Source organism: Gavia stellata, chromosome 21 (assembly GCF_030936135.1).
Source record: "Gavia stellata isolate bGavSte3 chromosome 21, bGavSte3.hap2, whole genome shotgun sequence".
In the NCBI taxonomy this organism is placed as follows: Eukaryota; Metazoa; Chordata; class Aves; order Gaviiformes; family Gaviidae; genus Gavia; species Gavia stellata.
This window is the reverse complement of record NC_082614.1, coordinates 434,810-461,949: the sequence shown is the minus strand read 5'-3', so window position 1 is coordinate 461,949 and position 27,140 is coordinate 434,810. Positions and strand designations below refer to the sequence as shown.

Sequence of the window (27,140 nt, the reverse complement as noted above, 5' to 3'; positions counted from 1 at the left end):
AATATCCTCAGGGGAAGGGAATGTGGCCTGAAGCTGTCCCCTGCTAGTGTGGGGACTGTTGTGGCACAGCAAGATGGACCCCCTGCAGCACCCTTAGCCCAGAAGACAGACCCCCACAAGTTTGGGTCACTGTCCCTTCCCCAAAAATCAGGCTGCTGAAATAGAAGGGCAAAGCTGGCAAACAGGCAGCCCCAGGCCAAAGGATGGAAAGGACTGACTGCAGAGTCCGCATCCCTTGCAGCCTACTGCAACCCTTGCACCCCTTGCATTCTTTGCAGCCCGCTGCATGCCTTGCATCCACTGCAACCCTTGCAGTTCGCTGCACCCCTTGCATCCTTTGCATCCTGCTGTACCCTTGCATTCTTTGCATCCCTTGCAGCCCACTGCATCTCTTGCATCCCTTGCATCCTTTGCAGCCCGCTGCATCCCTTCCATCCTTTGCATCCCTTGCAGCCTGCTGCAACCCTTGCATCCCTTACAGCCCACTGTATCCCTTTCACCCCTTGCAGCCCATGGCCCCTGTGCATAACTCGCAGCCGAGCCCACGCACTTCTCTCTCTCACCCCATCTCCCTCCCCGGTATGAAGCACCGTGCAGTCACCCAAGAGCACCCGCGCCAGCCGGCTCTGGGAGCCCCCCCAGCAGTGCGCAGGGGAAGCAGCACCCAGCCTTTGCCCAGAGCGAGCCCAGGCTCGGCAGGCAGGGCCGTGCAGGCAGGACCGTGTTGTCCAGGGGGTGGTACAGACCTGTCACCCCGTGTCAAACAGACCTTCTGACAACCCCTCTGCTCTGCAGGGGGTGGAGACACGAGGAGCTCCTGGGCTGCTGAGCCGCAACTAACACGAATTCAGCCTGGCTGAGCATCCACGTCTCGGTGAAGGATGTGCAGTCAGGATGCAAGTGTGCAGCATCTCCTCCAAGTCCCCATGGATGCTCAGCCCAGACAACCGAAGCTTGGCCATGTTTTCCAACACGTTTCCAACCATGCATGACCAGCAGGTCAAACCCAGCTTTTCCAGCTCGGTAGCCCTTGTCGGGAAGGGCTATGTCGGCAGCCTGTCGGGAAGGGAGCACGGAGGTTTCACCCAGCACCACCGACAGCCAGCGACCACCTCAATCCAGATCTTATTTTAGCTGCAGCTCAGGGGTGAAATTCCCGTTCAGATATTCAGCTCCAGAGGCCAGAGTGGGGGAAACACATTTACTCCGCCGTGTTTAAATTGGAATAAATCCGGTGAGCCTGAGGCCTTGCGGCTCTGGCGGTCCCAGCCACGAGCTCCCCTCGCTCAGGGGACGAGTGTGCACGAGGCTGAGGTCAGACACAAGGTTAAAGTGGCCGAAAAAAGGAGGGGAGGAGGCTGGGGATGGGTGGCAAAGCCACCGCGGTGGGTGACCACACGCCCAGCGCAGTATGGGGATGGGGGGGGGCTGGTGCTAGAGCCCCTTCCCCAGGGGTGCAGGGGGCTGGTGCAGCTCTTGGAGGGTCCAAGGAGGAGCTGGAGGAGACTTGGGGAAACCATCCAAACCAAGCTGGGTAAGGAGGGCAGGATCCGGCCCCGAGGAGAGAAGCCACCCCGAGACCTAGCCCTGCAGGGGCTTTGCTACTCCAAGAGCACCCTGGCTCCATCCCCAGCTCGGGTACCAGCCAGGGACTAAGGGAGCGCATCGTGGCTCGGGCAGAGCTGCTGTCGAATCTTCGGCTTTGGCACGGCCGACCCAATCCGTAGCCGTGCTGTGGAGAGTGGAGCCACTGGTGGGATGCTTGCCAGCTCCCAGTCTGAGCCCCAGATGATGCTGCCTTGTCCCCCACCACACGGTAAAAGCAGTAAAGCCACACTGGGCGCAAAAGCCACGGTGCATCAGCCTCTTTCAGTGGCAGCTGGCTGCCCAGTGAAACCATGCTCGCCGAAGGCTGAGTGGCCGCGGGGGGAGCTCCCGGCTCCAGAGCGGTGACTCAGAGCTGTGGTGACGTGGCGGCTCTCCCACGGGGACACCGGGCTCGGGCAGCCATCTCCTGCGGACAGGTTTGCACTCAGGTTTCTCTGGAGGATTATTCCTAATTGCGATGTGCTCCGGTTGCAAAAATGAGCCGTCCTGCTCCACGCACGTGGGCACCCCGCTCCTGCTGCCATCTCTGCTCAACTCGGGGTCCAGCGAGGCCATAAAAATGCTGTTTTCCAGCATTTCTGAACATGCAAACACACCCTTTGGGGGAAGGTAACATCCAGGCATCCCTTCCCTAAACAGGCAGCGGACACCTTTGGAAATCTCTCCATCCTGAGAGATGTTTTTCCTGCGGATGAGTGCAAGAAGCCTGAACCCCACCGGGGGCCCTTTACTCGGGGGAGAGGCAAGCAGCTCTGGTGGGAAACAGAGCCCTCTGTGTGTCCCTGGACGTCCCATGCCGGGGCATGGGCTCCATCCCATGACGTGTGCTTGTCCCCCTGCTTCTCCCCACCCACCTCTTCACCAGAAGTGTGAGGAAAGCCCCACCGTTGATTTGGGGACTCAGGAAGAAGCAGCAGGCCAGGATCAGCCCCTGGCTCCCTCTGCGCAGAGGCAAGGAGCATCCCACTCTTCCGGTGCAGAGCCCCACGGCCGTGAGGACCTGAATGTGGCCTCATCCTGCCCAGCCGGGCACATCGCTCCATGCACATGGGCCAGCGGCAGCTGCAGCGGGATCATGTCGTGGGACCACCTGCAGGTCCCACTGGGCTCTTCCCCAGCCCCTCTTGCCCGGGCAAGCTCCACGGTGTGGGTGGCAGGGTGGGGAAGGACAGAAGGAGCTTTCTTGCTCCTTTTGTCCCTCCGTATCTCAATCCAGGCCAGGTCAAGGCTCTTCCTGGACATCACACGCCAACTGCAGGGCTGTTTCTGCTCTCGAGCCCCTGGGTCCAGCCGCTGTGATCTCCTCCTGGGTGCTAGCAGGTCCTGGGGAGCGTGGGAAGGGCCCATGCTTTCTCCTCCCATGCTGCGCCACCTGAGCTGCTTGTGGTACTACTGCTGACAGCGTCGCCTGGTCAGGGACTCCCCCACCCCAACCTGAGCCCACACCCCAGGAGCCTCATGCACATCCCGACACATCATGATGTGCTCCCTGCCTGGACCGCCTGGGGCACACAGACCATGGGACACCCCCGGGTCACCTGTGCTCCCCAGCCCCGTCCCCATGTGTGCCACCCACCCGCCCCTCCCATGCTCCCAGACCCAGCCTGGGGCTGCAGATTGTCCGCAGTGGGAGACCCGGCTGCAGTGCAGCTCACTGAGCTTCCTCCCTCGACTCAAAGGACCGGCGTGCCCCTTGTCCCTCTGTCCCCATGGCACTCGTGCAGGTCCCAGCGGAGAGCCCTGTCCCCCAGCTCCACTCCATCCACCACGGCAAGCTCGCCCTGAATCACTGCCAGCATCCCACCGCATCCCGGCCCAGCACGAAGGCGGCACGAGCCCTACGCAAACCAGGGCCAGCTACCTCGTGGCATGCACAGGGGCTCAGATATCTGCACCAGGTCCCCAAAAGCCCGGCCTTCGCAGGCCCCAGCCCGCCAGCCTGCAGAAGGCAGCGTCCGGAGCCTGCCAGGCTAATGAGAAGCGCATGGGACCCACATCTGGTAGCGATTGAGCGGGGAGCAGCGCTGGGAAGGGAGGAAGCGCAGATTTCCTGCAGCACAAAGGAAGGGAGAGGAATGTCCGCGGCGGAGCGGAGGCCCCAGCGTCCCCCCTTCCTCCGCCGGCCCAGCCGCGATGCCTTTGCTAGGGGTGCAAAGGCACCAGATCACGCCTCGCTCCTTTGCTGGCACTGCTGGAGCTTGTCCCTGGGAATATGTTCCCCTCTTCCCTGGGCTGAGCCCCCCATCTCCCTGGCTGCCCCCTTTTCCGCTCACAGGAGTGCACAGGCTGCCCACGGCCGCTGCGCACGGCTCTCATGGCCATGCCGGCCCTCCGAGCCTCGTGCATGATATCTCCCCTCCAGTCTGGTGCTGCTCAGGGTCAAGGTCAAGACCCTGCTGCTGAGTCTGGGTCAAGAAAACCCTCCCCACGCCCAGACACCGCCCTTCAACTCCCCCTCGAAACGGCCTTGGGAAGAGAGCAGAAGCCCCAGCAAAGCGGTGAAGGTGGCAAGATCAAGGCGGGGTCTGCTTCGTGCCATGACGATGGGGATGTGACGCTTGGACGGGGACAAGGCAGGCTGCATTTAGGTCCTCACCAGCGCAGGCAGCTATGTCGGGGGCAGGCAGCTTACCTGGTCCTGTGCTGGTACCCGGTGAAGCCTTGGCCCCTCCATCCCCGAGCATCCACAGCTGCCAAAGGGATTTCGGGTTGTATTGCTGGGGGAACACCCTGGAACAGCAAAACCCTGGGTTCAGGTGACACCAGGGAAGGACATTTAGCAAAAGCTGCCGTCAAATCTTCGTGGCGGAGGATGGCAAAGTGTCAGGGATGCTTTTATCCTGGTCTTTTTTATCACCCCAGCCGGAGCCGAGCAGCATGGCTAATAACTTTTAATTAAAAGACCCTGTTTTGCCTTCCCCATCAGCACAGCAGGCTGCAGCCACCCGGGCTCTGCGCCACGGCTCTGCCTCCGGCAGCTCCAGCGCAGCAAAAACCTCTTGGCAGTTCCCAAAGATGGGGTTGAGGTGATTTGCCTGTTCAAAATACAGAGCAGCCATTTCACAAGGACATTGCTGCCAAGCTGGGGGAAGAGCAGGCAGGGGACGGGCGGGACAGATGGACACGGCAGGGTTAAGCGTACAAGGTAGTGGTCTAAGCAGCCCAGAGGCAGAGGGATCGGCAATCAGCACACCCAAAGCCTCTCCGGGACTTGGGATTTGGGGATCCTTGCATGGAAATCCGAAACAACCAACCGGGGAAAAAAAAAAGGAGCAATTTATATTCAGGGAGATTTTAGGGATGCCCTGTTTCCCTGGGGATGCTCCGTGTTCTTCTCTAACATGGACGTTTCTACTCCCCTTGAGCAGGCAATACAGCTTTTGTAAGATTTGAAGTCACGTTAAAACCAATACTTTTTAAGCATTTTTTAAATACATTTCAGTGGATCTTTCATTTTGCTAATTCAAGCCAGGACCCTTTTCATGCGTGCCACTGAAATGAATTTGCAACTCAACCTGGGCTAAACATTGATCTCATTACCTGCACCCGAGCGCTCACGAAAAGAAACCATTGCCATCCCAGCGGTGCGTTTGAAGTCGAAACGCACTTAATAAACTCCGTGTGTTTTAAGGGATTAGAAGGGACCCTTGAAGGCGAGCGCTCTCGCCCTTCTCAGGGCTCCCCAGTGAACCCACAAACATTGCCTGGCTTTGCTCTGGCACGGTGTCCGTAGGGAGTGGTCTCCAGCTCATGGGCTGGAATGAAACCATGAAGCCAAGTACCCAGAGAGTGAAATTCCTCCGACGCTGGAGGTCACCGCATTTTCGGCCGCGGCGAAGTCACCCCATACGGTAACTCGCAAGCTGCCAAACTCCACCTGAAACGCTTTTGATAAAGTCATTTAAAACATTTTTAAACAGCTTTCAAGCCCGAGCAGCGGGACACCCTGCTCTCCCTGTGCATCCCATGGGATGGGCTGGAGAGAAACCTCCAGGAAAACTCTACCACCGGCGCCCTGTGTGCGCGGCGGTGCCTCGATGGCTCGAGGTGCTCTCCGAGCACCTCGAGCCATCGAGGCACCGCCGCGCACACGCACAGGGGTCCCAGGGGAAGGCGGGAGCGCCGGTGCCCCGCTGCCGCCCCTCCGAGACCGGCTCCTACGGAGGGTCCCCGGGCCGCGCACCGAGCTGCGGGGCCGCGCTGGAGCGGGGCGGGGCCTGGCGGAAAGGGGCGGGGCGGAGGGGCGGGGCAAGGCGCTTGGGGCGGGGCGGTGGAGCGGGGCGGGGCGAGAGAAGGGTCAGGGGGCGGGGCGAGGGAAGGGTTAGGGGCGGGGTGAGGGCGCGCATGCGCACGGCGCGGCGGGGCCTGGTCGGGGCGCGCACGGAGAGGGGATGGAGCGGTTCGGCGGCGGCGGGGCGGGGGGGTACGAGGCGGCGGTGGAGCAGCAGCTGTCCCGGCAGCAGGAACGGCACTACCGGCTGCTGTCGGAGCTGCAGGCGCTGGTTAAGGCGCTGCCCAGGTGAGCGGAGGGCGGCGGGTGGGTATGGGGGGTGGTGCGAGGCGCGGCGGCGGCGGGACCGGCGCTGACCCGGTGCCGTCCCCGGTGCCCCCCCCCCCCCCCCCCGGTGCCGGCAGCCCCTGCCAGCAGCGCCTCTCCTACACGACGCTGAGCGACCTGGCGCTGGCGCTGCTGGACGGGACCGTCTTCGAGATCGTGCAGGGCCTGCTGGAGATCCAGCACCTCACCGAGAAGAACCTCTACAGCCAACGCCTGCAGCTGCACAGCGAGCACCGCGGTCCGCGAGCGGGCACCGGGCGGGGGGGCACCGGCGGGGGGGGGTGTGGAGCCTGGGAGGGGCCAGGCCCGAGGCACGGCGGGGGAGGCGGTAGGGGCGCTGGGGGGGGGGTAGGCCCCGGGAGGCGGCGGGGCACAGGGGGCGGGCGGTCCCGGGCGGGGGGGGGTCACTGGGGGTGGGAGCAGGCCCGCGGCACCGGCGGGGGGGCACTGGGGGGTGGATCGGGAACACCGGGGGTGTAGGTGATGAGGACGCTGTAGGGAGGCGGGGGGCACCGGGTGAGGGGGGGGCAGTCCCGGGGCACTTGCACCGGGGGGGGGACAGGCCAGGAGTGCTGAGGGAGACCTGGAGCATTGGGAGTAGGCCCGGGGCACTGGGGGGGGGCACTGGGGGGGCAGTCCTGGGGCACGGGGCGGGGGGGCACTGGGGGGGGTGAGCGGGTGATGAGGACAGTGCATGGAGGTGAGGGGGAGCATCCAGGAGGCGGGGGGGGGGTGACACTGGGGAGGGCATGTTGTGGGGACACTGGGAGGGAGGTGGTGTGGGGACAGTGGGGGGGCAGGTGGTGAGGACGCTGGGGGGTGCAGGCAGTGGGTGCGTTGGGGGGGGAGGCAGTGTGGGGGCACTCGGGGGAGGTGGTGGGGATGCTGCGGTGGGGGGGGGGGGCACACGTAGCAGGGCGGGAGGGGACCTGGCAGCGGTGTGCCCTGACCCACAGCCATCCCTGTCGCAGGGCTGAAGCAGGAGCTCTTCCACCGGCACAAGGAGGCCCAGCAGTGCTGCAGGCCCCACAACCTGCCGCTCCTCCGCGCCGCCCAGCAGCGGGAGATGGAGGTGAGGGGGGGCCAGGCCGGGCACAGCCCTCCCCCGGTGCGGAGGTTGTGTCCCTTCCCCAGGGAGCTCACAGCCCCTTTGCTGCAGGAGCCCTCCTGCATCGCAGGAGCATCGCAGCATCTCCAGAGGGTTTTAGGAGTCACGTCCCCTCCCCACAGTCTTGGAAGCCACCAGCCATCCTGTCTGCTCTTGCTAGCACAGCCCTAGGTTCCCCACCCCGACTTGGGGGTCCTCTCGTCTTGCTCTGCCCTTTGTCCCCCCAAGAGTGGGGCGTCCAGGCTCTTGCCATCTAGGATAGCTGCGGTCCAGGCGTGATCTGGGAATCACGGAGGTTCAGGAGCTCCAAAAGAGCGATGCTCTCCACCATGCTTTAATGAGTCTTCATTATAAGACGGGCCGAAGCCTGTATATGGATAGAGAGCAAGTTGATAGAGAACACGGAGAAGGTATGTGAAATCTGCCATTACGTCGTAGCAAGTAGAAAGCAGAGAATACTCAAAAAGACACGTTTTACTTAGTAGCACTGATAAGGAGGAACTGCCTTGAGATAAGTAAGCACAGAAACAGTTTCTTTGAGCATCCCAAGGCATTTGGAGAAAGGCACTTCAGCACGAGTGGCCCGTTCAGTCCCAAAGGACTTATCTGTATGTTAGTGATAAGATAGAGGCAGTTTTATAAGGTAAAGGAAATTGCGAGTAGCTAGTTACCTTAGTTGATGGAGTTTAAATGTAGAGGGGAAGTTACTATACTCCACATAAGGCAAACAGATAACTGTTTAAATACAGGCTCTTTCCTGACCTTTGTCTGTGACGAGCACCGTCTCAGCGCTCGCTGTTGGATCTTTTGTTTTGGTGTTGCCACGTCCCTTGTTTCCTATCAAGGTGACTAAAGCCAGGCTGGGCCTCTGTTAGCTGTCCCCGTTACTTCTGTGTCTAAGTAACTTATACTTGCAGCAAGTAATAAGCTATATTGCCTGTTTTAAAGCATTTCCAATACTGTCTTCACTCATTAAGTAGACTATATGTGTGTCATTTCTCCTTGTCTTACATGATGTGCAACTTCTTCCTACTTCCTTCCACCTTCCCCCTGTTTTTCTCTTCTGTTTTCCTCTGCCAGGTGTTATTAGAGTTACTTCTTCCCTTTTTTATGCTCTGATATTTCTGCTGTAGAGCATTTCAGGAAAAGATCAATCATCACAGTAACAATTGGTACGTGTCTGGTCGGAGCTGCCGTCTGTGTTTAAAGGTTTTGAAGACCAGCTCCCATGAGGTACCTTGGGATTGGGTCCCAGAAGGGGGTAATACAAGATGTAGTCTTTAGATGTCTGGCTTCCTAGTGGAATCCATGGCATTTAAAAAAAGCTTTGCCCATCATATAGGGTCACCAGCCACCAGAGCTGAAGCAAAAACTTGTGTTTAAGCCTTATTTTTCTCAAAGATTTTGGCACTTTTCTGTCACCCAGAATCAGGTGCCAACCCTAAACAGTATGTAGGCACTTAAATATGTTTTTTCCAAACCCAAGGAAAGTCATTCCTCCAGCACAGTAAGTGGAGGAGACGGTGGTGTGGTGCCTCCTCCTTCCCCCACGGCGGCTGGGAGGAAGGAAAGTCTTTGGAGAATGAAGGATTTGAATCCTTCATATCGTCCACAAAGAGTGTGAACCTCTAGACTGAAGAACACGTGAGGACAGAGCTTTCTTAGGTTCAGTAGCGTCCCATGGTGAAGGAGGCAATTAGCCCCTGTACCTTGCCTTTTATTGAGGCTTAAGCTGTCTTGAATTTCTTCACATTTATTCTGATAAAGTCCTGCTCCAAGTGTCTTATGTGGAGCAGCTGATGTATGGAAGTCTTTTGGTGGATCTCAGTCCTGCGTCCTCCTTAATAGCGTGTAGTTCTGCGAAGTTTTCCCAAACCTATGGACATAATTAAAAATGTAAGACGCTAATTGACTGCCGTACATCCAAGAAAGGTTACATGCGGTAGCTCCTGCTCCATGTACGTAATATTTGGTCTTCATTTAGGTCAGGCCTTTTGCAGACAGCCACTGATAACGTCTGTGCTGTAGACACACCTCGGCTCTTTTCCAGACTGTTCAGGACCGAGACCTCTGTCATTCACATTCTGGATTTTCCCCAGGAGTTGTAGCAGCGCACAGGCTTTCTCTCCCCTCTTGGCTTGATCTCCCCACGTCTCTGGAACCACCAGCTACTGGTGTAGGAAAACCCAGACTTTGTGACATCTCCCTTTCTGGGCGGTGAGGATATCTTACCCTCGTGAATATTTCCAGCTAAACGCCTGCCTCTGTTTACAGTGTTACAAAGGGGCAGCATTGCCTGAGTAAAGTGTTAAAACTTGTGCCCTTTATCTCTTGCAAGAGAGGAGCTTTCCTTTGTATTTAGGTGGGATTTGATGCTTCCTGGCTTTCCCTGTGACTTGTGAAAGAAGTTTGTTGCTCAGTGCAGCCTGGTAAACTTGTATTACCTCACCTCCACAGATACGTGGCTTTTTACTTGAGCTGGCCTCTCCTCATCCCCTGCAATCCTTCTGCTGTCTTCTCTTTTCTCTGGCAGAGTTTCTGGTGGATTGAGGTTTCCTCCAGAGCTGACTAGCAGTGCCCCTTTCCACAGCTAGCAGAGCATGCGAGTGCCCCTAGAGCATGCCCACCGCTCCTGATTTCCAGCGTGCCTTTGACATAGCAAATGGTCACTGTGCTCCATTTCTTCTTCAGAGTTTTCTCTGCTGAGCTTTAGGCAGATGTCAGCGAGGCAGGAGGTGCTGTGCTCTCCTGGTTGGGGCTATTTTGCAAAGTCCTTGTTTGATAATGTTCTCAGTCTGCCAACAATAGAGCCCCAGCACACTGTAGTCCCAAGCGAGACTTCAGCTTGCTGTTGTCAATACTAAATAGACTGGCTTTCCAGTTGCAAAGTTAGGTTTTTGAGGAGTTTGGCTCCTTTGGTGAATAAATGGGATCTGGGTGTGAATTACCGCTGCAGCTCTGTGTGTTAGTGTTGGGGAACATGGAGGCTCAGGGAGGCGTCCAAGCTGGCACCTTGGTGAGCTTCAGTCGCCTATGTTCCTCCTCCAAGTCTTTCTTCAGCCTCACCAGTTGTGTGAGGGGTATGCAACTCGGGCTGATGACTTCTTTGGAGCCCGTACTGCTGGAATGCTCGGCCACAGCCTGCTGCTCAGAGGCTGGCTCATCAGGAAGAGTCATTCAGATACTGATTGTGGTCATTTCTGGCCTCCAAACACGCAGAAGGCAGGCTGGTCCCAGCGCTTTCCCTGCACTTTCTTGAGCGGTAGCTTGCTATCGGGCATGGCAAGGGGAGGAGGTAAGATCTGGGGCTGTGCTTGCTGCCCTCTGCTGTCCTTGGGACTCTTGAGAGCAGGAGCGCTTCAGGATCTCGTCACTCTTCACTTCCAGTAAAAGACTTAGAGATGAGAAAAAGATAGGAGGTAGGCAGATATTCCACTTTTTTTTTTTCCGTTGACTGTTATCTTTTTCAGGCTGTGGAGCAACGAATTCGAGAGGAACAGCGAATGATGGATGAGAAGATAGTCTTGGAACTGGACCAAAAAGTGATAGACCAACAGAGCACTCTGGAGAAGGCTGGGGTGTCTGGCTTCTACATCACCACCAACCCACAGGTTGGCATTTAGGCAGGGATCGTAAGATCTGACAGTACTCTTGTGTTAATACTTTATTTTTTAAAAAACATGCTCTTAATGAATTCTGAATCGCTGGGTCAGAAAGAATGATCCGTCCTTTGCCTCATCAGCTGATGGGCAATGTGCCCTGAGCCAACCTTGTACCAGGTTTGTAACAAAGGAGCAGAAACCCATTAGACAGGGCAACATCCCCAGCTTTCTGCAGTATTTTTCCCAGTGCAGAGGGAAGAAACGCTGTGCCAACAGCCTGCAGTCCTGTGACTCTTGAATGGGTCTGAATAATACTAAAGTAAGTGGCTGCGTAGGTTTATCACTTTTGTACCTAGCTTAGCTGTACAAATTGCTTTCAAGAAGTCTTTTTATTAGGCATCTTGTTAATTCTTGCATGTGACTTGCTGGAGATGATGATCTCAGGCTGTTTTTCTCTGTTGTCTTAACGCCACCGCAGGAATGAAAAAATAAAACTTCCAAAGTCTCATTGTAATGCCACAGAAGTTTGCAGGGAGTACAGAAAGAGGCTGTTCCTAACTCTGTTTTTTCAGCTGATTAAATTTCACTTTGATAAAGACCTACTAGTGAGAAAAGACGGCTTAAACTAAGTCAGTTGAACAGGCATTTTCTAAAACCCACACAATTCTTGGTTGTGTAGCCTTGAACAAGCCTCTTACTTTCCTGTGCTGCTATTCCTCATCTGTATAATGAAAGCAGCCCTTTCTCTCCCCTCCTGCCCCTGCCTTTTATGTTATTTTTGTAAGTAATAACTCTTCACAGGGTTTCTATTTGCTGGGGTTTGTTTATGTTTGCCTTTACGATAGCTGGCAAACCAGACCCAGACCTTGGCTTGTACCTGTGGATGCCACCACCGTGTCAGAAATCACTGCTGGAATCTGTTCTCCATGCATTTCCCGTCGGCTGATATGTTTCCTCATAGTCTGTTGCATAAAGTGCCTGCTTATGCTGTTGATATATCTTTACAAAAATAGGTTTTTATTTCCATAATGTAATGTCTGCAAGCCTGAGTCACAGAACAGGGTTCACTGCATTAGCTGCTCCGCTGTCTCTGTGCTGAATGGCTTGTGAGCTAAATGTAACTGAAGAACGAGCAGATGGTAAGGAAAACATAAGCTGATGCTGGTGACTACAGGAGATGGTGGTCTGCACTTGATTACAGTCACGGAAAAGGGAGTTTCTGAAGGGGAATGAAATACCTAGAGGGAATTAGATGCACCAGCACAGCAGTGTGTTGCATATGGCTTAGACTCCACTGAGAGAGTACCCAAAGCGATCCCTCCTTCTTCCTGCCCTTCTGTGCTGGAGAAGGATCAGGGCATTGAAGAAGGTGTTAGCGGATGAGGGGAGGGAGCTGTGCCGACCCTGAGAACCTCCTCTAGGGTGTGTGGCAGTGTGTGTGCAAGGGGATGCTGCTGCTGCAGGAGGGAGAACCTGCAGAACAGGCTGGCCCTCGCTGCATTCATCACTAAAAGACGGTCAAGAAAAAAGAACCTTTTTGAATCCTTGATGAATCGTAAAGCCCTGGGATTCCTGAGACAGCTGCTGTTTGCAGCAGATCCCTTAAGATACTACTGCCTTGTATTTTATAGAAATGCTTAAAGAAGGTGAAGCCTTTGTTTTGTATCTGTGTGCTTTTTCCTTTGTTCCCTGAAGATTAGTAGTTCTTGAGTGGGTGGTACAAACCAGTCCTTTCTGCTTCCTGCAGCAGGGAATGGGATAATTTTATTCTTGCAAAACTGTCTCTCTTCCTTCGCAGGAGCTGACTTTACAGATGAATTTACTGGAGCTGATTCGGAAGTTACAACAGAAGGAATCCGAGTCCGAGAAGGCTTTTTCCTGAACGAGCAAATCTGCTGTTTACTTTCCAGAGTTTTCTTCTGACTTCCCTCTAAAGAATAGACTGTTAACGCATTTGCTTTATATCGTGTCAGGAAGAGGTTACTGGCTGTAGAAGGAATAGCCGAGGCCCTTAGATAAACTTAGAGCTGGGGCAAGCAGACCCCCAGAGCAGGGGGGTGGTTGGGGAGCATCAGACTGCCTCTCTGGTCCTCAGAGCAAGATGCGTGCTGCACGTTTCGCTAAGATGAGAGACGACGGAGGGCATTAATCTGCCACGTACAGCCTGCAGTGTCGGTGAGGCCGTTTACTAAGCCAGGGGAGACTGGGCCAGGCACCGAGGCAGCAAACCCAGCCCAGCCATATATGGGTGATCCCTGTGTTTAGGTGAATCGAGCTGAACGGGTGAGCAGTGTGATCTCCTCTTCCGATTTGAGAAGGAGGAGCAAGCGTCTCTGGTAGGGAGTAGGAAAGGTGAGTTGCTGCCGTATCGGACAGGGAAGCAAAGTGGACTCACCATCCGGTGCTGCCTGGCCAAGGCAGATGGTTGGCAGCTGGGGAAAAAAGGTCCAAAGTTCATCTACAAGAAGATGCTTCTCTGTGTGTTGAGGCAGAAACAGCCTCTTAAACAGGCAGACCCTTCCCAGAGACACCTCTAGGCAGATAACAGCATTGGCTTTATTAAAGGAGGATTTCAGGCCTCTGCCCACCATTACTGGACTGTGACGTTCGCAGTGTTCCCACCCCACTCCGCCAACAGAGAAGGCTCGAGAGCTTGTGCTTTGTTACTTTAAACCGGATTCAAAATGCAGAGAAATAAAATATTCTGTCCTGCCTTCTGGGGCTGCAGCTTTCTAAATGTCAATGATTGCGATTACGGTTGTCCCATCCCTGCTTGAGGAGTGTGGGGTTTGGGGCACACTAGATTAAAGCGGGCGGGGGAACCTTGAGTGTTTCTGAGACCTTTCAGGGTTGAGCTGATGACCCCAAGAGCCTGAGTTGCAGCTCTGGGACTCAGTGCATGGGAGGAATCGGAGCACTTGCTGAGAACTTGGTAAAAGCTTGCTTCAAGCGTGTAAGAAACGTGTTGGTGCCAGGCAGCGTGCAGTGCTGGAAACAGGATGGTGCAAGGGAGGGTCCCTAACCAGTTCTGTTCTTCACAGAACAAGTTGGAGAAGCTGTTGGGGTGGCTCAAAGACATGAGCCATCCTGGGTTGAAGGGCTTTGATTACACCTGCGTCACTGTTTAAGGGTTTTCTGATGTTCCCAGAACAAGGCTTGTATTTGGGAGACATCTCTTTCGCGTTACTGTTTGCTTTTGCCCGCATGCTCTGCTATTACTGCAGCGATCTCTTTTCACAGCAGAAGGCAGTGTGAGATGATTCAGAACGGTGTCAGTTACTGAGGCTGAGAAATGGGTCACTACCCCTTGCCCGAAGTACCGTGAGCCCTTGTGTTGACGTGAAAGCAGATCGCTGAAGCTAGAGCGAGCCAGCTGTGGAGTTGGAGAACCAGGTAAAGTGAGGAAACCTGCAAAGGTGTTAGAAGAACTTGTGGGTGGCCTTTTGCCTGGGAGAGGTGGTGGTGGAGTTGCTGCCCACTACTGTAGACAAACACCCTGAAGGTCAGCAGCTACGAGGACCAACGAGGCTTTTGCAAATTCAGGGCTGAGACCCCTTCCTGTTTCCATCACGGGTGGGTGTTTCCTCCCCCCAGGAATGTGCCACTGTGGTTCAGCAGCTGGAGACAAGAGGTACCGCTCTTGTGGGGTTTCCACCTCCTGGATGAAAATCCCCAGCTGGTAAGTGGGCTGATATGGGACCTGCACCATTGCAGGGTCCCCACGAGCCACCTTGAACTGTGTTGTCGCTTGACCCTCAGCTGGGAGCCCTGCACTTGACTGCTGAAATGGCGAGGAGCAGGGCGGGCAGCGTTCCCCTCTGGAGACACCTTCATCCTGCCTGTGAGGACGCACAGACAGAGTAGTCTGTGGTGCTGACCACAGGGATCTGTATTCCTCTGTGTGCGGCCAGAGCTATTAGCAAGGAAATTGCTTCCGAGGTGAGGATGAGGAAGGTGGGCATGAACAATGGGCCCTATTGCAGGAAAGGAGACTGACTGCCTGGATGCTTGGGGGGCTAGCTCTGCTTCCCAGAAGGACTCCCCCCTTCTTCGACACGAGCGTTCTTGCATGGCTGGAGCAGCAGCAGAGCGGATGGTGTGGCTGGAGAAGCTCGGGGACACCCGTGGGCAGCTAATGCAGCAGATCGGGATGGCTGTCGGTGGGTTCAGCCCCACTTCGCTGCCCTGTGCCACGAAGAGTGGAGCCCACCTTGGTCTAGAGCTCCCCACAAGCCGGGAGAGCTGGTCACTACCATCTCTGCTGCCGTCTCTCCCGGGGGCGGCTGGTGCTGGGATGGCGGCGGGCTGCTCCGGCACTGCCATGACAACAGCAGCTCTCAGGCTTCCCGCTCCCACCATCTGGTTGCGGACGGCTCTGCCAGGCAGCCGATCCAAGCTGAAATTTTCCATGCCTGCAGTCAGGCTGTGTTTCAGAAAGGCTTTCCGCGCGAGGTGGAGAGCGGCAGGGTGGTCAGACCTGGTTAATCCGTGGAAAAGGTTATCTTAAGGGAATAAAGCGCCTGGGATAGTGGTCAGGGAGTATTCGGTCAGCACGAATTCAGCGGAGGAAAACTTCCTCGGCCCCCCCGTGAAGCTTTGCTGGGCAGTAGTGAGTATACATGGATATTTTTCCAAGCCACTGCCTTTGCGTCACTAGAGCGTGACGCCTTCGTACAGCGCTGGCTGTGCCCTTGCTACTGGAGTTGCGTTGCTGCCGGTGACGGCTGGGCTGGGGTTGGACCTGGTGAGAGTGATCCGAAGGAGCTGGAAGTGCTGCGAAGAATTACTGGATTTCAGCTGGATCACCTCCTTGGTTCAACTGCCTGTGCAGCCCCTGAGCTCAACCGGTGCCCCGGGAACGTGTGGTTGGGGACCCCTTTGGTGGCAGCTCAGGTGGCTTCTGCCACCCACGGAGCTGGACCTTAAGTTTCTGCCCAAGTCTCCTTGTGTGCCAGAAGCAACGTGGAGAGGCGATGCACAAGTTCCCTGTTCTGGTGCGAGGTGACCGATGGGAGAGCTACGGCTCTGTGCCAGCCCCGTGTTCACCCGTGAGCTGGAGGAAGGTGAATGGTGGGGGGCAGAAGGGAACAAGTCCTGTTTCCTGCTTCCGTTTTCTATACTTTGGGCTGATGAGGAGGAGAGCAAGGTCCCCTTCACATAAGGAGGCCAATTCAGTGTGGATAAGGGTGAATTTATGCAGGTGGGAGCATGGTGGGCTCCAAGTTGACCGTTACCACTCAGGAGTGAGTGATGTTTGGGGTGATGGGTCCATGGAAACATCAGCTTTAGTGCTCAGTAGCCCTCAGAAAATCAAATGAGACATTAGGAAGGGAGCAGAGAAGAAAATGAAAAATGTTTTGCTGCTATGAAATTGCTGGTGTGCCAGCACCCCAATGCAGGTCCCTTCTTCTCCTGCACCCGAGAAGGGTGCAGGAGAGCTGGAGCAGGCTCTGCCAAAGGCCCCGGGGACACCAGACGTCTGGACCACCTTCCAGCCAAGCTGGACTCCTCTATCTGAAAACAGGGTGCCCAAGAGGGGACAGGGTAGAGCTAAAGCTACAGGTGACATGGAGAGGGACTTCACTCTTCGCCTACAAAAGCTGGGGTGTTACATGAAGCCTGTGAAGGGCAGGTTTAGGCAGACCGGGCGACTGCTTGGGAAACTCCTTGCCACGGGGGGCTGGAGAAGCAGAATGTTTATGTTGGTTCAAGAGAAGGTGAGAGACTTCCAGAAAAGAAATGCCTTTTGACTTAGAGATGGAGAGGGGTGATTCCCCTTCACCGAGCTGCAGATACTTGGAGCCTGGTGGAAGCACTACGGGCTTTTGTTCCAGGTCTTGCGCTCTTGCCCAGGCACCGGCTTTCTTCACTCCTGGGCAGCAGGACCGTGAGCTGGATGGGCCTGCTGAAGAGCTCGCCTTCCACTGCTGCCCCTCCAGCTGCTTTCCCCTACGCCTTTGCTTCTTCATGAGAAATACCCAAGTACGCAGGCGGTGCCTGTTCTCCAGGCAGCAGCTCCAGAGCACAGGGGGTAGAGGCAGATTCCTGTTTGGAATAGCTAAGGAGGAGGGGAGCCGGGCCTCAGCCCTTCCCTGCATCCAGAACTGTGTCCAGCGGCTGAGATTTGGGATGGCTGCTCCATCCTCCGCTGTTCCCTTTACGCAAGGCTCCGGCTGCAGCACTCAAGCCCAGCACACGCACCCCGGGGTGCCGGTGTCCAGCAGTGAGGTCGTGGGCACCCACCAGGCCGCTCTGGGTGCCCTGCCAAAAAATTTGTCAGCCTCTCCGTGGGGCTCGAGGGTGCTTCCCCCGGCACCCCAACCTCTGCTCCCGGCTCCGGTGGGGACACCCCTGGGGCTGGGGCGGGTGCCGCCCGCGCTGCCCTTGCAGCATCCCCGGCCCCGGGTCTCGCAGCAGCCCGGCTCCGGCCCCGGTTGCTGCTTCCCCCACCCAACCCCGCCGCGCTCCCGGGCGGCCCCCGAGGGGCTCCCCGCAGCCGCCGCGCCGGGCCCCCGCCCTTCCGCCGGGCCGGGGAGGCGGAGCCGGGGCGGGAGGCGGCGGCGCGGAGCAGGTGGGGGCCGGGGCCGCTGGCGGAGCCGCGCGGTGCCCCCGGCCGCGGCCGCGCAGGTGAGCGGGACCCTCCCGGGCGGCGGGACCGGGGCCGGGGCGGGGCGGGGGGTGCGCCCCGTGGGCGCTGCGGCTCGGGGGAGCGGGGCCGGGCGCCGCCCGAGGACCGGTGTCGCGGTGGGGCTGAGCAGGGGCGAAACTTTCCCCTCGCCCCGCCCGGGGATGAATCCGGAGGCTGAATACCCCCCACCCCCCCCCACCCCTCTCCTCCCCGGTGCGGGGGTCCCCACCCGCGACCACCCCCCCCAGCCCGGGAGGGATGCTCGCTCACCCAGCGGGTGTCGAGCTCCGCGTCCTGCCCGCCTGCGGCTGTTGGGTGCGTTGGGGTCGGGCCACCCCGATACTGCCAGCCCCTCCGTTCACGGGGACTCAGATGCAGGCAGCGAGCGGGGCTGGGGGGGGTCTCAGCCAGCACGGTTGGGGACAACAGGCCTGTTGTCCCCATGGGCCAGCGTTATGCCGTCAGGTCGCGGTGGCCTTCCCGGGACCTTTTGGCCTCTGAGACAGATGGACCCAGGGAGCGGGGCTGCACCGAACAGCATGAGCCCTCTGAGCAGGACCCATGGTTTGGGGATGCGGGGAGACACATATCCTAGCACGGCGACGAGGGTGGCTGGAAGGGGAGAGCATCCCCAAAATCACAGACCGTCCCCCAGAGCAGCTCTGAAGCAGCACCTGAAGGTCCCCAGAGCCACGTCCTCCCGCCCCAGAGCTGTGTCCTCCCACTCTCCCAGCAGCAGCTGCCAGCCGGGGCTGGTCCCCGGGTGCTGGATGTTTCCTGGTCTGGCCGGGGACACCCACGTCCTCCCTGGAGCTGCTCTGGACTTCCTGCTGCACGCCTCCACGCCACACCTGGGCTTTCCCTGGGGAAGCAGCGAGATGCTGGGAGTGGGGAGATGCTGCATGCCCCCTCGGTGGGCTCCCAGCGCACCAGGGAGAAGGTCAGGTAGATGTTGAATAAGGTGGAGGGGAAGCAGCAAAGAAACCTTCAGCAGGGCCAGAGCAGCCTGGTTTGGGCTTTAATGCAGCTGTGGTTTAAAAAGAAAAGCCTGGGAGATGCTGCCCTGGGGGTTCTGTGGTTTCCCTCTCACCGGGCACACAAGCACTGGTCCCCGCGCCGGGTGGCTGGCTGTCCTGTGCCACCACCCTGCAGGAGGACACGCTCCAGTGCTGAGCCCCACACTGGCGGAGGAATGAGGGACACCTTGAATGTGCCCCGGTGGCTTTTCCATCCTGTCCCCACCACCCGATACCTCCCTGCAGGAGGGGATGCTCACACCTTCCTGCTCCTCTGCCAGGTCTCCAGGCAGGGTCTCGCCGCTGTGGACCCCTCACCCTGCCAGAGGGCAGGGCCCGCTGCCTCCAGGATGGCGAGATGGCTGCCTCGCTCTGCCGACCTAACCCGCTTCTGCCAGAAACTCAACCGGGTGAAGACCTTGGAGGACGACATGATGGAGACGTCCTTCAACAGATGTCTTTCCACCATTGACTTGACGCTGCTGGGCATCGGGGGCATGGTGGGCTCTGGGCTGTATGTCCTCACAGGCACCGTGGCCAAGGAGATCGCCGGCCCTGCCGTCATCGTCTCCTTCATCATTGCCGGCTTTGCCTCGCTCCTGGCTGCTCTCTGTTATGCCGAGTTTGGAGCCCGGGTACCCAAGACGGGCTCTGCCTACATGTTCACCTACGTGTCTGTGGGTGAGATCTGGGCCTTCCTCATCGGCTGGAACGTGCTGCTGGAGTACATGATCGGGGGAGCCGCGGTGGCCAGGGCCTGGAGTGGCTACCTGGACTCCATCTTCAACCACAAGATAAAGAACTTCACCGAGACCCATGTGGGCGCCTGGCAGGTGCCGTTCCTGGCCCGCTACCCCGACTTTCTGGCAGCCGCCATCCTGCTGGTAGCCACCGCCTTCATTTCCTTCGGGGCCAAAGTGTCCTCCTGGCTCAACCACGTCTTCTCGGCCATCAGCATGGGTGTCATCCTCTTCATTCTCATCATGGGCTTCGTTCTCGCGCAGCCCAAGAACTGGAGTGCCCAGGAGGGTGGCTTTGCCCCGTACGGGCTGTCAGGCATCATGGCCGGCACGGCCACCTGCTTCTACGCCTTCGTGGGCTTCGATGTCATCGCAGCCTCCAGCGAAGAGGCCAGGAACCCACAGCGGGCTGTCCCCAGGGCCATCGCTTTCTCCTTGGGGCTGGCCACAGGGGCCTACATCCTGGTGTCGGTGGTGCTGACGCTTATGGTGCCCTGGCACACGCTGGACCCCGACTCTGCCCTGGCGGATGCGTTTTACAGGAGGGGCTACGCCTGGGCAGGGTTCCTGGTGGCCGCTGGCTCCATCTGCGGTGAGTACAGGGAGCGGTGGTGGGAGGTGCCCACCCTGCTCGCGATGAGGGGTGGGAACCGGGGTGGTTTGGGTCTGATGTGGTCCTCTTTCTCCTGCCCATCCCTCAGCGATGAACACGGTCCTGCTGAGCAACCTCTTCTCTCTGCCACGCATCGTCTATGCCATGGCTGAGGACGGGCTCTTCTTCCGGGTCTTCTCCCGAGTGCATCCCCGCACGCAGGTGCCCGTCGTTGGCATTGTGGTCTTCGGGCTGCTCATGGCCCTGTTGGCCCTCATCTTTGACCTGGAGGCCCTGGTGCAGTTCCTGTCCATTGGCACGCTCCTGGCCTACACCTTCGTGGCCGCAAGCATCATCGTCCTGCGCTTCCAGCAACAGAAGGTGGACGCCCCTGCGCCGGCGGCCGGTGGCCGGCCCAGCCCCGAGCCCCGCGAGGGTCCGTCCGCCGGCGAACTGAAGGAGTACGAGTCCTTCTCCGACAAGCTCCAGCTGGTTGACAGGGACAAGAGCAAGGAGCACCGGGAGCCGGGGCAGCTGAAGGCAGCTTTTGAGCCCTACCTGGAGTTCCTCAGCGACTTCTACCCAGGCGAGGTGGTCACGGTGGCTGTGGTGACCCTGATGGTATCCGCCATCTGCCTCTGCTCCATCTTGGTGTTCGGCAACACCCATCTCCACCTGCCCACCTGGAGCTACTCCCTGCTGCTGGTTCTCTTCAGCCTGGGCTTCCTGCTCAGCCTGCTCCTCATCTGGGCGCACGAGCAGCAGCACGGCACGCAGACCTTCCAGGTACGCCTGGGGCCCAGGCAGGATTAGTCCCTCTGCCGGGGTCGGTGGGGTGGGAGTAGCTCTGATAGACCCATGAGAGGCCCTGGCCACCCTGGTCTGGTGAAAGCACCACAACTGCTGAAGGAGGAGGAGGAGGAGGAGGGTGTCAGCAAGCACTGAGTGTGGGGAGGTGTTGGTACCTGTGGTGTCACTCTGCACGGTCACCGGTCCCTGGGAGGGGACATCCCCAGCAGCTCCATGTCCCTCCCGTGGGATTGCTCCTGACCGCCCTGGGCTCCCTCCTCCGCATCCCCACAGCCCCCCGCTCCCCTCCTGCCCATCCCGACTCCTTCTGCCTTTGGTCTGCCCTCAAGCTACGCGGTGGAGCTCTTTCCTTCAGCCTCCAAATCACTTTTGTGCCTCTTGTGCTCCCCCCTCTCTGGTTTCCAGCCCGTCTGGGCCCCAGTGCGGTGCAGCCGCGTGGACGGTAACACCAGTGGTAACACCATCTCCCTCCCATGCCCCTGCCCTGGCTTTCCAGCGAGGACCATGCTGGCTCTGGGTTGTGCTGGGGGCTTGTTTGGTCCCTGTGCCGGTGCCTCTGGGCTGTTTCCAGAACCTGTGCCCACCCCGCCAGTCCGGCGTGCAGCCTGGCTCCCACCTCCTGGCTCCCTAACTGGCTGCTGTTCCTCTTGGCTGCCTTTTTCCCAAAAAAACCCATCATTTTCAGAAAGCCCAGGGTGAAAGTCACTTTGTCCCCCGCATTTACCACTGCTGGCTTTTGTCTCTATGGTTTTCAGGATGGTCTCACCACTCCCTGGCTCTGTTTCTCCCGCAGATCCCCTTGGTACCCCTCTCCCCAGCGCTGAGTATCATCCTCAATATCTATCTGATGCTGAAGCTCAGCTACATGACGTGGCTCCGCTTCGCCATCTGGCTGCTCTTAGGTGAGTGCTCCCACGGTGGCGTGAGCCCCGGGAAGGCGGCGACTGCTTCGGGGGAGAGGGGAACGGGGTTTTCTCGGCACTGGCCAGCAGCTTCGGCACCTCTTTTCCCCTGGTGATGGGTTTATAAAGCGCATCGTGCCCCTGTCCGCCTTCGATTCCCCTTCGGAGACGCAAGCTGAGGTCTCCCAGCATCTCCCTGACCCTCTCTGGTTCCCAGAGTATTACGATTTGTTCCAGTTAAGGTTTGGATCCTTCTTCAAGCTCTGGACCAGAACCACCCCCTGCTCCCAAGGCAGTTCCCTGGGGCCTGAGGAGCCCTTCCTAGCAAGGGGCTTCCCCTCCCTGGGGACTGGGGGTGCCGCCCTCGCTCTTAATGTGCTGCAGGATCCTTTTCCACCTGCAAGCAGCTGGTTTAAGCCCCCACCCCGGTGCTGTGGCTTGTGCTGCTCCACCGGCATGCCGGCTGCATCCGTGCCAGCTGCCAGCCTCTGCTCGAGCCGCTGCTGTCCCTGTCCCCCGCTGCAGGCCTGCTCGTGTACTTCGGTTACGGCATCTGGCACAGCAAGGAGAACCTGCGGGAGCCCCGGCCGCAGCGCGTCAGCGCCCGTTACGTGGTCTTCCCCAGCGGCAGCCTGGAGGAGAGGGTGCAGGCGGTCCAGCCCAGCTCCCAGCCCGCTGCTGGGCTGCCAGACACCGACACCGAAGACTGCAAGAGATGACAGCCCGGGGGATGGGGGCACCTGGCTATGGGAGCATCTGACCCCCTCCCCATGGTGAGGCCAGAGACCCCCTCTCCTCCTCCTGTTCCCTTTGGCAGCGGAGCCACCGGGGCTGCCCTGGGCTTGTGGCTCCATCTGGAGATGTTGAGGATCCTTGCCCTTCCCCACCAGCTCCCCGCAGAGCGTGGGGGAGGGCTGGCTCCCTCCCTCCCCATCCCCAGCACTCAGGAACTGGGTCTCAGCCCCCTCAGCCCAGTGCCTGCCCTGCGCACGAGGAGCCACATCCTCCCCAACTTCCCCGGAGCACACGCAGGCACCATGCAGCAAATCTCTTTTCTGCTGGCCCATCTGCGCAGCTGGGGATGCAGAGAGGGTCCCCAGGGACCGGGGCAGGCAGCCCAGCGCTGACCCATCCTGGGTCTCATCCTGGCTGCAGCGTGGGATCTTTCTGCAGCCCTGCAGAGCCCCCCTGCCTCCTGCAGAGCCCGCCTGCAGAAAGAGGCAGGGGCCAAATGCGCTTCCCCACCTGCATCCCTGCCATCCCCATCCCCAGGGCCACTCTCCTAAAAGACTGGGGCTGAGGGGGGCTGAGGAGCCACTGGGGAGATGAGATGGAGAAAGGACGTGGCCAGAGCGGGTGGCTGGGCAGGGACCCCAGGAAAGCCAGTGTGAGCTGGCACGGCAGAAGCCCAACTGCATCTTCCCAGCCGCTGGCGCTGGCTGTTTCAGGGTGGGCTGCGGGCCATGCCCCCTGGAAGCCTGGCTGTAAGGTCACACCAGAGCCAGGCTCTTGCCCCAGCCCAGAGCTGGGTGTGGGCGCTCAGGACCCCCAATTTGTTGCCTTGTCCCCAGAGGTGCCCAGCGGCATCCCTGGGCTGGGCTGCCTGGAGCCGGCTCCCCCCTTCCCCTGCACCCCAGTAGCACAGCCTGTACTGCTGCCCGCCCCGTCACAGGGGCTCAGCCCCCCATGATGCCCCTCCCGGGCTCTCTGTGGCTCGGGACAGGCTCTGCAGGTGCTTTTCAGTATTGCCCCCTCCCCGCGAGCATCCCCGTGCTCTGGGGCTCACCCCGGCTGCCATGGTATTGTGTGGGGCAGTCCCCAGCATCACTGCTGCAGCCACCCCTGCCTGGTTTGCCCATGGGCAGCCTAAAGTGGAAGGGAAAGGGGTTTTAGCACGTTTTGGAAGAAATACGTGGAGGAAACAATCAGTAGAGCACGAGGTTGCCAAACTGCCAGGTCTTGCAGCGTGGACACCCTGCTCCCTGCAGCTGTGCTGGACGTGCAACATCATCTGCATCCTGTGAGGAGCCGGGGACCGCAGGCAAGCTGGTTCCATTGCTTCTTGCTGGCCAGTCCCTGAGGGGGCCTAGAGGGGCCATGGGGGGGGTCTCTGTACGATGCACTGGCTCCCTGGTGAACCCCTCTGTCTGCCAGCACTGCTCCGCATCCCGCCTCGCCCCTGCGCTGCCGCTGCTGCCAATGGAGCGGCGAGTCCCCGCCGTGCTGTGGCCTTGCTTGGCACCTCTGTGTAGTGGCTTGTGAGCAATGGGCTGACTCAGTCACCCTCATAAATACTGGTTCTGTGATGGCTCTGGTTGTTTGTGCTGTGTGTCCCCTACCAAGAGTCCACATGGGGAAGCTGGTCCCCCAGCCGGTGCTCAGGAAAGCCCCCGAAAAGCTTAGGGAAAGGGAGGGTCGTACTACCCACTGCCACCCTGCAGGCACGTTCCTCCTGAGCCCTCCAAGAGCAGCAGCGGGCTATGCTCGGCGGGTGCAGACCCTACCTGGGGATGCTCTCTGGCATCGCGGGGAATGGGCTGAGCACAGCGAGTCTCCGTGTTGGGACCCCAGTTTCCCAGCCACCGGCACATGCTTCCAGAGCTGGGCTGGCATGTGGGAGCTGCGCAATGCCTGGCCGGGTCCAGCGGGCACTGCTGGGAGCAGCTTTGCTCTTCGGGCACAGGTGTTTCGTTCATGAGAATGGGCTCTGGCCGGACCCACGGAAACTGGGACCCCCAAGGGGCTGGGGTAGCCGTGCAAAGGTAGCCTGGAATTTGAGCTTTACAGATACACAAATATAACTGTATTCACCCAGCCGGGCCTGATCCCCTTTGTCAACAGCGAGGATGACGCTGAGCAGTGCTGGGACAGGTTCACTAAAGCTGCCAAGGGTTACGAGCTGAATGGATGGCAGAGCTTGTGAGCCAGTGCAAATAATGGGAATTAACGTGTGAGTCACTTGAGATAACCCATAGATACCCCCGTCCTCACTGGTGTCATTCACTAGGGAATTTTCCTTCCGTGAGAACAAAGTCATTCTTTGTTAAAAAAATTAAGTATTCAACAGGTATCCGGGAAGGCAGGTAGACTTAACTCTCCTTATCAGCTGTCAGCTTTTAATCTCTGCTATAAATCCATTGTCAGCAGGATAAAGGCGAGTAGAAAGAACCACGGTGATATATCAGGAGCAAGGAAGCCCAGCACAGGGTTGGAGAAGAGCAATAAAAGGCCTAACAGAGGAGGACAGGCTGAGGTTCAAAACACTTTCCTGTTCTCTTTCGGAAGAAAGTCGATAGAAGTCACATCGCAAAATACTCTTCGGCTGTCGCCAGGGCTGGGCTCACCCAGCACGGGCTCTTGGTCAGCCGTTTAAACTGGCAAAGACCTAAGGGTTGTCGAATGAGCCTCATAACCATCAACATTTAATCTATTTTAAAATGTTCCATTTGCCAAAATGCAGAGAAATTACTGTTAGGCTGGGCCATAAAAAGCAAGCATGGATACGGGGTACCCCCCCAGCACCAGCCAGGGAGAGACAGGGAGGGACAGGGATGCGACTGGCAGGGAATTAAAGGATTGAAACGTAATTAACGGCAGCCTGGGAGGCGAGCGTGCCTTCTCGAGCACACGTGTGGGTTTTTTTTTTTAAATAGGATTACAAAATTGGTTGGTTCATCTGTGTCACACACCATCCTATTGCAGTAACGTGCCCTGCGCAGGCGCAGAACATTTATTAATTAATTGATTTTAAATGGTCTACCCATTAATGCACACACAAAAAAAGGGGGCTGTCAGCAGCCACTGCCACCAAGGGAGCCCTCCTACAATGATTTGTTCCTGAAAATTGTATCAGCAGGGAAAAAAACCACCTAAATCCAAACTAAACACCGTCAGCAGTGCTTTAAGATGGCAGCCTGTAATTGTAGGGAGAAAAAAACATCAGTTCCCCCAGCTGTACCCCCGTACGCGTGCTCCAGCCAGATTTAAAAACAAACCACCCCCGTGTGCAGCTCACAAAACCCCATTTCGTAGAGCATGTGGGGAGACAGTCGCTTGCTGCTTTACTGCGGCTGATATTACACCAATTTGCCATAGGAGTCTCTTTCCCCAAATTAGCTTAAAAAAAAAAAAAAAAAATCATATTTTCTGGGACTCATGGAAATGGTCTAATCAGCCCAGCTGGACTGCATGGCAATCAATCTAATTAAAATGCATCAGCAAAGTATGTAGGTCAGCGGTGTAATGGCCGGTGCTGGGACTGCGGGAACCTGGAAGGGCTTTAGGGGCCGTGGGGCAGAGGCAGCTCCAGCACACATGTTCCCGGGCTGGGCTAAGAAGGTTCATGTGATCCTTGGATGATAATCCTCCACTTACAGCATGGGAGTGGGCAGGCAGTGGCCAGGGCAGCCGAGCCTCAGCAGTGATGCTGCTGGACCGGGAGGACTGGTAGAGGAGCTACCAGGGCAGTGCTGGTTTGCCGTGCCCTGGGAGGGGAGTTCCCACAAAGCGGGTGCAAGGCAACAAGGAGAAATGTAAATTCAGAGAGGGAATAACACAGGATTGATACTAGGGAGAAAAATCGAGGCTAGGGATGCTACCCACCATCATTTAAATGGTAGAGACACTGAGCAGCCCGTGTCCCTCCTCCCCCAGTCCCGAGATGCAGCTCGGGGAGGGGGTGTACCCAGCCCCGCTCCAGAAATGACCAAACGGGACTGAGCTGATGACAATCTCGGAGGCTTCACAAACCAGGCTCACTGCTGTTGCCCACACAGCCCCAGCAACACGAGCTGTGGGAGCTCCCGCAGGGATTGCCAGGCTCTTGCACAGCAAAGCGGGGAGGGGGGAGTCGCAGGTGCATCCCAACACTATTTCAGAGACAGCTTAATCACAGATGCTATGCTGAAATAGGCAGGCACTGACCCAGTGGCATACTTGAGCCCTGTCCATGCTCAAGGGAGGAAAAGGGGAGCCCTTAGCACTGGGAGAGGGTGGTGGGCTGGCACCCAGAGGAGAGCAGCTCAATGTCCTAATTAAATCTCTTCCCAGCCTTGTGTTTCTAGATTATCCCTCCTCCTCCCCCCCACCCCAGTTCTGAAAGCAGCACAGATGAGCTGCAGGGCTCGTTTAAGGCTGGCTGTAAGTAATCCTCTCATTATCCCCTGCCATCCTCCCCTCCTCCTCCTGCAGATATAGCCAGAGGATGAGGCAAGCACCGAGCTTCATCCCCGAGACACAGCGGCGCATCTGCTCCTTCCACTAGCTGGAGAATGGCAGGGCATTAAAAGATGGCACAAACCCTGGGTCCTGTTGTCCCCTTGTCCCTCCACGAAGCACCGGCGGTCAGGCCAGCAGCGGGTGTGCTGAGCACAGGGGTACCCAAAGCATTACAGGAGCACTTGTGCTCCTGTTTCAGAAGCATTTCAGCAGCCTGTGTCTCAGCAGTCCCTGCAACCAGGCTGCTTTGGGCCACAGCTCTTCTCTGTCTCGCCACGCGGTGCAGACATTTTCTAACAGAGTTGTACAACCATACGCATGAAGGATGCGGTCCCGTCCCAGCAGCAGAGGCTTCTTTC

General features: G+C 58.0%; 2 protein-coding genes across 2 annotated transcripts; both read left to right on the top strand.

Annotated features, from left to right (window-relative positions):
* Window positions 1–5,999: 5,999 nt before the first annotated feature.
* Window positions 6,000–13,592, top strand: DGCR6 (DiGeorge syndrome critical region gene 6). Its single transcript, XM_059827624.1, has 5 exons — window positions 6,000–6,127; window positions 6,244–6,404; window positions 7,138–7,238; window positions 10,745–10,885; window positions 12,675–13,592. The coding sequence occupies exons 1-5, from the start codon at window positions 6,000–6,002 to the stop codon at window positions 12,756–12,758; spliced, it is 615 nt and encodes a 204-aa protein (XP_059683607.1). The 3' UTR covers window positions 12,759–13,592.
* Window positions 13,593–18,712: 5,120 nt separating this feature from the next.
* On the top strand, window positions 18,713–22,283 carry SLC7A4 (solute carrier family 7 member 4). The gene is made up of 4 exons (XM_059827731.1): window positions 18,713–19,852; window positions 19,962–20,638; window positions 21,456–21,564; window positions 22,090–22,283. Exons 1-4 carry the CDS (start codon window positions 18,871–18,873, stop codon window positions 22,281–22,283), a joined length of 1,962 nt encoding a protein of 653 aa, XP_059683714.1. The 5' UTR covers window positions 18,713–18,870.
* Window positions 22,284–27,140: the final 4,857 nt, after the last annotated feature.